Genomic DNA, 10605 nt, shown 5'->3' with positions numbered 1-10605 from the left:
AATTTGTCAGTAGGTTGACTGTTAATAATAATAATAATAATAATGATAATAATAATAATAGATAAAAAATTCAAGTCGAAGGTTGCCTTTTGTATTGATTAGATTGTATTATTAACCAATGTTTGTAGAATATAGGTGCAACATTCAATCATATTTCCAAAAATTTAAATATTTCAGATTAAAAAATGGAGTCTGGTTCGCAACATACAGAAAATGATAAAAAGCAAAATTTAATCGAAGAGCTCAAGGGATCATTCAGAAGTTTATCAACAAAAAGATCTGTCTCAAAGGGACTTTAAGCGTAATTTGAAGCAACCCTCCTTAAAAGAAATGGCATTCCCGATTCACAACGTTTCCCTTAAAACCTTTGTCCGATCAATCAATAATGTGGAAAGAATCCACAATTGAAAACAATTATTTCTATTAATTATGAACATTGATTTGTTGTGAAGTGGGCATTGTCATTTCTTCATGAAGGGTCACTTAAAAATACGCTTACGATCTCTTCAAAGTTGAAAAATATTCTGACACAATTTGTACAGGGTGTCCCGATAAACATGGGAATTCAGTGACTAATTCGATGTTGTCTTTTAAATAATTCTTTAATTTAGTAAAGTGATTTTTGAGAAAGCTGTAATCCGTAAAATTATCGTCTGCTATGTTTACAATTTGTTTGCTTATGTGTTGACTACATACGGTTGAACTTAGTTAAACAAAAAAATTACAGTAAATAAACAGATTAAACTTGTCCGTCTTTACTGTTCATCTTGCGGAGACATTAAAGACACATCTTTACAGCCATTTACCGTTTTAATGAAATAAACTCTGGCAGACAAAATAATAATATGGCTTTTGAAATTAGGTATTAAAATGCTAATTCATATCAAAGACGATATCGAATTCGTCACTGAATTCCCAAGTTTATTGGGACACCAGCTGTAGGTTTATTGGGACACCAGCTGTAGGTTTATTGGGACACCAGCTGTAGGTTTATTGGGACACCAGCTGTAGGTTTATTGGGACACCAGCTGTAGGTTTATTGGGACACCAGCTGTAGGTTTATTGGGACACCAGCTGTAGGTTTNCCCTTCTTAAACATTCTGATTTGATGTTAAGAGTATTGAAACCGGGACAAATGAGAAGAAAGTATTAAGACATGTCGTTTGTGATATTCTCATTCTGAAAAACAAGATGGAGGAAAATCTTAAGTTAATAAAAGACGAAGATTTTGCGGATTTTACTAAAGTATGATTATAATAAAGGGTTTTTTATTTCAAAAATGTTTGAAGAATTGGATAAACAATAAAAATAGACACATGTAATTAGTATTTGCCACGATCTTGAATTTTCTAATCACTATATCTTTGCAACCTGCTGGTTTAAACCTTTTATATTTCAACCATAGATAATTTGATATAGCAGAAATGATAATTTGAAATATCAAAAGTCTACGACATTGGGTTGCAAAGATATAGGGATTTTCGTGGCAAAGACTCAATTCTATTGGGCTTTCAATCCTTATAATTTGTTGTTTTTTAAACAATTACCTAACCACAATACTGGGTTTGGTTTTTAAACAATCACCTAACCACAAAACTGGGTTTGGTTTTTAAACAATTCCCTAACCACAAAATTGGGTTTGGTTTTTAAACAATTCCCTAACCACAATACTGGGTTTGGTTTTTAAACAATCACCTAACCACAATACTGGGTTTGGTTTTTAAACAATCACCTAACAACAATACTGGGTTTGGTTTTTAAACAATTATCTAACCACAATACTGGGTTTGGTTTTTAAACAATCACCTAACCACAATACTGGGTTTTTAAACAATTACCTAACCACAATACTGGGTTTTTTAAACAATCACCTAACCACAATACTGGGTTTTTAAACAATTACCTAACCACAATACTGGGTTTGGTTTTTAAACAATCACCTAACCACAATACTGGGTTTTTAAACAATTACCTAACCACAATACTGGGTTTTTAAACAATTGCCTAACCACAATACTGGGTTTAAACAATTACCTAACCACAATACTGGGTTTAAACAATTACCTAACCACAATACTGGGTTTAAACAATTACCTAACCACAATACAGAGTCTAAAACTAAAGAATGCGCGAATTTTAAGTTTGTGGTTAAAAGTTCTGTAAAATAATGAATAGCTACTTAAATATTAAACTTTCTCAATTTTAAATTTGAATTTCCCGGGAAAAATCTGAACCAATCAGAGAAAAGGATTTAAAGAATTATTACGTAAGTATCGGTATTCGGTAATCGGCTGTTTTTTAAATTTTAAGTTACGTGACAAAAAACAACATATTTCTAGTCACAACCGTATTTAGGGTTTACGTGAAAACATTAATTAATCTAAAACGTGAAATTTATTGAATCAAGGTTTTTACTTTTAAATATATCGTAATTAGTTGAATGCCTCTTACCGCTGAATGATGATAGACAAATAGGGATTGCGGGATTTCAAGATTTTAACCATGTGTTTAAATTTTAACTCGTCGATTTCGGCGAGTTAAATATTTAACCAAAGGTTTAAATATTTAACCTCACGGTTAAAGTTCTGGTTTAAATTAAGTCAGAAGTGGCATTTAACCATGAACTTAAAATTTAAGTCAAAACTTTTCGTTCTTTAGTTTTGGACTCTGGTTTTTAAACAGTTACCTAACCACAATACTGTTTTTTAAACAATTACCTAACCACAATACTGTTTTTTAAACAATTACCCAACCACAATACTCGATTTGGTTTTAATATTGGTATCAATTAGGATAAAATCCTTATCATAAACGATCTTTTAAATAGTTACTTTTTTATGTCCTGAAGAATTTTATTTAGTCAACGTATATTTAAATCTTTGATTAATACAATATATAATAATTTTATTCTGCAATTTAGAGATTGCTACCAAGAGCTATAGATCAGATAGAAACTATTGATAGAATATTGAATCTTGTTCTGCTCTGGTTTAAGGATGGAATAGGATTGGCATTAACTCTTCTTCCAGGTACAATTTCCTACGCCTTAGGTACTTTCCCAGGTAGCAATTTCTCTTATCGATCAAAAAATCATTGAATCCACAGATTATAATTATAATATATTTGTGGTTTGTTACACCTATCACTGAAACAGTAATTCATATTCCTGATCTAACAGATTTAATTCTTATTTTTTTCAAAAGATGTTTTAATTTAGAGGTTCCTGTATATACTATTGAAGATGACAATAAAAATAAAAACAAGCAGGCAAGGGCGAAATACATTTATTTAAAAAATTAAATCCATGTTGAAAACTTGCCTAAATTTCAGGTTGTAAATGTAGTTTACGTTATAAATCACTTAGAAAATCAAATTGACGAGTTTAAAACGCTTTTAAAATAATTTATTTCACCATAAAGAATGGCAATTATGACGATGATGATGATGACGATGATGAAGATGATGATGATCATGAGAATGCCACAAACGATGACAAAGATGATAGTTTTGAGGATGGAGAGGAGATTAAAATTGAAATTGATGTTTACGAAAATTCAGAAGAAAATTCACAAACAAAACTAGAAACTGGAATTAAGAGAGATTTTCAAGGTAAAAATTGTTCAATAAAAATAATTGTGTCATGATATAATAATAAATAAATGTAATAACAATCAAGACTGCAAAGTAGTGAAAAATGTCTTATTCAAACTTTACCTAGTTTTAGAGTCCTTTTTACAGTAACGTTACTACTAACTACAATAAAAACTGGAAACACTAGGCAGAGCAGGATGGTTTGCTTTATCTTTTCAAGGGACAGAAAAGACAAGTTATCATTGGCCGATTTTGTTTCTTAATTTGTGCTAAAACGATTTATGTAAATACATTATTTCTTGGAAACCATAACTTGTATCCTTGTATCTTGATTAAGTTATTTATTTTCAGATAGCGACGACTCAAAGTCTGTAGTTAATCTGAAACTTGAACCTGGAAACTCGAAACTTCATCTCGCCCAGTCAATTGAGAACGGAGAACTGCTGCCATGTGACGAATGTGAGTATTTAGGAACCTGTAAAATGAATCTAATGAGACATAAACAACGTTCGCATGAAAAAATGGTTTGTCCCTGTGAGTTTTGTGACTATGTTGGAACCAGTACGGAGAATTTGCTACGACACCAAAAGCGTCATAATCCAGACAGGTTTTCATGCAATATATGTGATTATGTGGGGACAACTAAGCAAGATTTATTCAAACACATTCAAACCAAACATGACGGGTCACGATATTCCTGTGATGTTTGTGAGTACACAACAGACACTATAGTTTCATTAAACGCTCATAAAAAGGTTGAACATGTGAAAAGAACTTATCCCTGCAATGAGTGTGGATATGTAGCAACTCGGAAACTAAATCTAAGACTGCACCTTGAAAGAAAGCATAAAGGTGTTCGATACTATTGTGATCAATGTGATCGTTCATTCACCGGAGAGGGAAACCTGAAAAGACACGTGAAAACTATCCATGAAGGACAACGATATAACTGTGATCAGTGTGATTTTTCCGGATCCCAACAAAGTAAATTAAAAGAACACATTGACAGTGTTCACAACGGAATTGTTTATCAGTGTGATGAGTGTGATTATGTAGCCAAACTTTCTAGCACTCTCAGAACGCATAAAGCAATAAATCATAAATTCAAAGAAAAGGAAATGCACCTGTGTGACCAATGTGAACATGTCGCATCTACTAAAGGAAATTTAAATACACACAAAGAGAGGAAACATAACGATAAATCTTCAACTCATTATTGTGATAAATGTGACTTTTCTACTCACGTATTATTAGACTTGAAGAGACACAGAAAAAGGCATGATGAAAGTCAACATCTCTGTGATCAGTGCACATATGTTGGGAATACAATAGAATATTTAAAACGACACAAACAGGTCAAGCATGAAGGTATTCGATTCCCCTGTGATCTTTGTTCTTATGCAGCAACGGACAACGCACATTTAAGAATACACAAAGAAAGCGTTCATCTCGGTATTAAGTATCCCTGTGACTTATGTGATTTTGCTGCATCCTCTAAGGGAAATCTGAAACAGCACAAAGAAAGCAAACACGACGATACTAGATATCCGTGTAGTCAATGTGGACATATAGCCACAACTCAGTATGGTTTAAGGAAGCATGTTAAAAGTAAACACGAATATGCCAAACACTCTATAGTTAACTATGGTATATAAATTAATTATTTAACTGTTAAAATTGTTTTCATTACTTCACCTATTGTTAAATGATGTCAAACATCCCTTAATTTTATATATTTTTTATTTATAACTTGAAAGGAACGTAACTTTTTTATTATCTATTTTTAATACTAGTATATTAAAACTTTACCATGATTTAATCATTATGTTAAGACACTAGTTCATACGTAATGTATATTTGCCTTAGGAACAAACATGGTGAAATGATAGAATTTGTTTATAACATTTTTGTTTTGCTTTTATTTTATTAGAATAAAAAATGTATTAGTTTGATAGACGGGAGACCTGGAAGTATACAATGGAACTGCCTGATTCACTGCATATATATCTAAAAAACAGTTGCTGTCAACATAAGTATATATTATATATATGCATACAAAGTTTTAGGGCGCTTCGAACCTATCTTCTGTTTTAATTGTAAACATTTTCTTTCAGCAAACAAAAAAAGTTTGCGGATTTTCAAACTTTAATAAAAATCGAATTTAGTTGGAGGTTAATTTTTAAAATGTTAATCATCCTTAAACCATACCTGGGGTTAAGTGAGATCACACACAAAATTTGAATCTAAAATTCTAGAAGATTCAGCATTTACTGCAGCGAGGGGAGGAAGGCCAACCACACCAATCTCTAGTCCAAACCACAATCTCCTCATTTTCTCGTCCGAACCACCTCGAAATCCTCTTCCTTTCAATATTATTTTTTTAAGTGTCTAATACTTCCATATAAAACTATTTTTTAAGAATCAAGCCACGTTAGGGCATAAATGAAATATCAAATTTTTGTAAATCAAAGTAAAAAGTTTCAATTGAATTAAAGATTTCAAGTTTAATGTCCTTAAAAATGTACATCTTTTTAACGCGCATTTTCAGATATTCCTGGTGTAGAATGCTGCAAATAATTCCAAGTTTATAGAACTTTAATCTTTTTTGTTAACTATAGTGAAAACCATAGAATTTTTTCGGGTGGTTCCATGGGGAAAATTATAGGCAGAGGTATGCCGAATATATGTCTATTTATTTTATATCACAAAGGTTAGCAATTATGGAGGCAGAAGAGATTTAAGTTTTACCTAAATAATGCTTGACATCATTCTCGTGGATTTGAAGATTCCAACATCTCAAAATCCTTGGAAAACTTTTTTCTAGTCATGTTCTATGCCCTAACGTCGCCATATTTTTAAAAAATGTATTTATTTTCAAGGATCGGACACTTAAAAAAATAATATTGACGAGGATTTGGAGGTGGTTCGGACGAGAAAATGAGGAGAATGTGGTTCGGACTAGAGATTGATGTGGTTGGCCTTCCTCCCCTCCTGCGGCTCATACAATTGCTCTAGTAGATTCAGCATTTACTGCAGCTCCAACAGTTGGTTTCTAAGAGTCATCATTCACTGCAGCTCTAACAGTTTCTTCAGTAGATTCAGCATTTACTGCAGCTCTTACAGTAGCTCTAGAAGATTCAGCATTTACTGCAGCTCCTACAGTAGCTCTAGAAGATACAGAATTAACTGCAGCTCCTACAGTAGCTCTAGAAGATTCAGCATTTACTGCAGCCCCCAACAGTTGCTCTAGAAGATTCAGCATTTACAGCAGCCCCCAACAGTTGCTCTAGAAGGTTCAGCATTTACTACAGCTCTAACAGTTGGTCCAGAAGATTCAGCATTGACCAGCTCTAACCGTTGCTCTAGAAGATTCAGCATATCCAGCAGCTCTTACAGTTGCTCTTTAGATTCAGCATTTACTGCAGCTCTTATAGTTGCTTTAGAAGAATCAGCATTTACTGCAGCTCCAACAGTTGCTCTAGAAGATTCAGCATTTACTACAGCTCCAACATTTGCTCTAGAAGATTCAGCATTGACTGCAGCTCTAACAGTTGCTCGAGAAGATTCAGCATTTCCTGTAGCTCCAACAATTGCTCCGGAAAATTCAGCATTTACTGCAGCTCCTACTGTTGATCTAGAAGATTCAGCATTTCCTGTAGCTCCAACAATTGCTCCAGAAGACTAAGCATTTACAGCAGCTCCAACAGTACCAAAAGATGTTACGAACATATTTTTAAACTCCAGACGAACTGAGAACATTAACAATAAAGTGCGACTCGTCAACCACAACAACTGTTAAGGAAAGAGAGTAAAATGGTTTTACATAATATATTCCAGAAAACGGCAATAGCAAAGAAATATGTGATGTGTCCTATGATGTTTTGGATTTAGCATTGGCAAGCTTTATTGTCCAATGGGAAACAAAAACAATGAAGAGCTTGATATTACCAATGTTTCAGTTTATGCTACGTAAGATAGATAATACGTTGTTACAACGGTTTTTTCAAATCATCATAATTTCAATATTTAGTCGGATTGTTGTGACTGTTGGAGAAGTAATTTGAGAAAAGCTTCATCAAAACAAGAATTTGCTGTTGTTCAATGAGATACGTCGGACAAAACTGAAAATGAGCAGTAAGGGAATGGTCTCAGAGCTAACCAGTCCTGCTCTGCCATTCATCCATTAGAAAAAGATAATCTATTCAAATCTGGGGCAATAACCCTTGCAACAGAAGTATAAAGGAAAAAAAATACATTCTATAAAAAAATTCCAAATCATTAGAAAATAATTTTTATGGCGTATAACCTGTCCTGGAAAATGCTCACAGTACTGTAGGGGCAAGTCAAGATTGCGTTTAATTCGAGATGAGAAGAAATTCGAGTTGAGTACTATCCTCAGAAGACAAAAAGATCATGGCGGACGGTTGATCTCAACCAAAACAGATTTTATTCTACCAGTAGAAGATAAGAATAGGTGCTTTTACAGTAAGTATAAAAGTTAATGAGCCAGGAATACCTACAAGAAGACTCGCCCTTTTTTATTACTTCCAAATTAATTTAATTATATGGGGAAAAACTAAAAGAACTTGAATATAGATTCCCTAGTTGTGCCCCTAATTTTTCTAAGGGAACTTTACCCCCAATTTTCCGGGAAGGGGGACTTTCCCCCTATTTCCGCCGCCGGATATATTACTATTCAATCCAATCCATTTTTTAAAAGTTAAGATGGCGTGACATAATGCAAATTATTAGATTGATTGCGCAAGAAGGAGGAGGAGGAGGAGGAGGAGGGAGGGGAGGTGTAGGGGTAGATAAAGAGGGTAATAAAGGACAAATCATAAGAAGTTGCATGATCAATATTAAATGCTTCACTGAGTTAAGACATGTTTCTCAATCTAAATTTTACAATCTTTATTTTATTCAAATATAAAAAACCCTCCCCCTTACCAAATCCACCAGTTGTAAACTTTATTCAAAACACACATGGCAGAAGTTATCACAAAGATTAAAAGAAATTGTACAAATATATAAAATAAAAATAAGTTTTTTTGTATTTGAAGTTCTGAAACTATTGACATTAGAAAGTTTGACAAAATTCCCAATATTAAAACCCCTTTTAGCGGAACAATTTGTTACCTATCACTTGGTGTAGGGTGTAGATATTTGTTTTAAGTTTTTTAATTGTTTGAGTTTTGCACTTTTGTTTTACCAGTGTACTTAAATAAAACTAATTTATATTCGATTGCTCACATTCTCGAGCGTCCACCTATAGTGTCCCAATCATAATTCGAGGCGAATCGGTGAAGGGGTTCATCAGTTATGATCAGACATCGAAACAGACAGAGATTACTACTTTATATACATATAGACAAATATATTTCAGCTTTTAAACTTCACATTTTATTTTAAAAAAAAAATGTACTTAACATAATGTTTCACGTCTATCATAACGATCCTTAGTAGTCAAAGTTCTTTAGATAAATATATATATATATAAATATAGTCAAATCTATCTATTAGATTCAGTCTGCTTATAAAAAGTCTCATCAATTTTTTAGGCGAGTCGACTTTGAAGTGTCGCAACGCCTTGGGCTTTGATTTTAACGCTTTAACTTACTTCTGCTTTTCTGTAGCCCTTTACATGTACATTTTAGCACTGTAAAGCACTTGTTCTTAGCTTTGGTTTTTAATGTGATAATCTTAAATTATTTGTATTAATGTTTTAACCAATGAATGTTAAAAATTTAACTTAAACTCAATGAAGTACAATAATATTAATATTTCTAAGCTATGGTTTGAATTTTAACACATGAAGACTGACTGTAAGGCTCAATTCTACGAGTAAACCCACCTGGAAAAAAGGATATTTTTATCAAATACAATTTATTTTCAATTAAAAGATAATTTTCCGCATTTTTTCTTTAAATTAAGTGAATAAAAGATATAAAATAGTACTTTCTTGATTTTTACTTTGACCGTCGTTGCCCGAAGGAATTGTCCCTTAAGAAGTGAGTTTAATGTGATTTTGATACTCATAGACTTTCAGACTCAAGTTATGACTTTTAAAGTCCAATGAACATGAGACAAACCAGTTGTCAAGTTTAAACAGTAAACGTAATGCTTTGTAACAAAATCGAATACTTTTGAGGATTTCTAAAATGTCGTCTTCCTATTCCAGAGTTTTCTGGTTCTCGCTGTATCATTAGAACTTAAAAGGGTCAATTCCAACCGAAATATATTTTCCAACAAAATATAGAAATAACATCTTCTCTTTACTGTTGTGGGAATCACAGGGAATCACAGGATCAACACATTGAAACACGCTAAAACTAAGAAATAAAAATTCTGCACTTTTACCAAGAGGTTTTCTTGTAAAAAAGTTATGTTTTTTTTTTACTTAAAGTTCTGTTTCTCAAATCTTTGTAAATTAATTTTAGTTTTTTAAGAGTAAACAGTAATTTAATTTTAGTTTTTATCGTCTTCGATATTAAAGGAATACACATTACGCATGCCCTACTCTTAATGTTTATACAGTACAGCCCTGCAAGCAATTGTAAACCTTACATTTATACCTGACAAAATAAAAGATAGATAGATAGATAGTTTATTATCAATAGCTTTCTTCTTTGCTTATCTTTGATGCTGTAGTAATATAGAATATTTCATGTATCATGCTCCAGTGAATTCACAAATACCTATATCGTTATATAATATGTTAGTCATACAAAGTGTTTATTATATAAATTAGAATGATAATTGTAATGATTGAAAAGTGCATGATACATATCATTATAAATATATTTATGCAGCAACAGGTATGCATAATTATTTTTATTATATTTTCGAATTTTTTCTAAACACGAATTATCGTAATTTGTTGAGATTATTTAAGCGTGCATTATTATAATTTCCTGTTTATGCATAACCCTTTAACCCTCCCCTTATCTTTCTGCGTAACCCAAGATTATGGTTGTGTCCGCTGCAGGAGATTTACAGATGACGCAACTCTGAGAT

General features: G+C 32.4%; 2 protein-coding genes across 2 annotated transcripts; one reads left to right on the top strand and one right to left on the bottom strand.

Moving 5' to 3' along the window:
* Positions 1-90: 90 nt before the first annotated feature.
* LOC111704392 (zinc finger protein 184) lies at positions 91-5405 on the top strand. The gene is made up of 6 exons (XM_023476619.1): positions 91-248; positions 1117-1245; positions 2921-3029; positions 3218-3267; positions 3420-3609; positions 3943-5405. The coding sequence occupies exons 1-6, from the start codon at positions 186-188 to the stop codon at positions 5244-5246; spliced, it is 1845 nt and encodes a 614-aa protein (XP_023332387.1). The 5' UTR covers positions 91-185; the 3' UTR covers positions 5247-5405.
* A 1238-nt stretch (positions 5406-6643) lies between these two features.
* LOC111704390 (uncharacterized) lies at positions 6644-7767 on the bottom strand. The gene is made up of 3 exons (XM_023476617.1): positions 7702-7767; positions 6986-7272; positions 6644-6797 (listed from the first exon to the last, which is right to left on the bottom strand). The coding sequence occupies exons 1-3, from the start codon at positions 7765-7767 to the stop codon at positions 6644-6646; spliced, it is 507 nt and encodes a 168-aa protein (XP_023332385.1).
* Between the last annotated feature and the right edge of the window lie 2838 nt (positions 7768-10605).

This window comes from Eurytemora carolleeae, unplaced genomic scaffold, assembly GCF_000591075.1.
Source record: "Eurytemora carolleeae unplaced genomic scaffold, Eaff_2.0 scaffold580, whole genome shotgun sequence".
NCBI lineage: Eukaryota > Metazoa > Arthropoda > Copepoda > Calanoida > Temoridae > Eurytemora > Eurytemora carolleeae.
This window is presented reverse-complemented; position numbering and strand designations above follow the sequence as displayed.

Bases quoted from the DNA above. Each gene is read 5' to 3' on its own strand.
- LOC111704390 (XM_023476617.1), bottom strand. From the start codon at position 7,767: ATGGCAGAGCAGGACTGGTTAGCTCTGAGACCATTCCCTTACTGCTCA. The intron at 7,273-7,701 runs GTATCTCATTGA...GTAAATGCTTAG, and splicing joins CATTTTCAGTTTTGTCCGAC to TCTTCTGGAGCAATTGTTGG. The intron at 6,798-6,985 runs GTAAGAGCTGCT...TGAATCTTCTAG, and splicing joins GCTGAATCTAAAGAGCAACT to AGCTACTGTAGGAGCTGCAG.
- LOC111704392 (XM_023476619.1), top strand. From the start codon at position 186: ATGGAGTCTGGTTCGCAACATACAGAAAATGATAAAAAGCAAAATTTA. The intron at 249-1,116 runs GGATCATTCAGA...TTTGATGTTAAG, and splicing joins ATTTAATCGAAGAGCTCAAG to AGTATTGAAACCGGGACAAA. The intron at 1,246-2,920 runs GTATGATTATAA...TCTGCAATTTAG, and splicing joins ATTTTGCGGATTTTACTAAA to AGATTGCTACCAAGAGCTAT.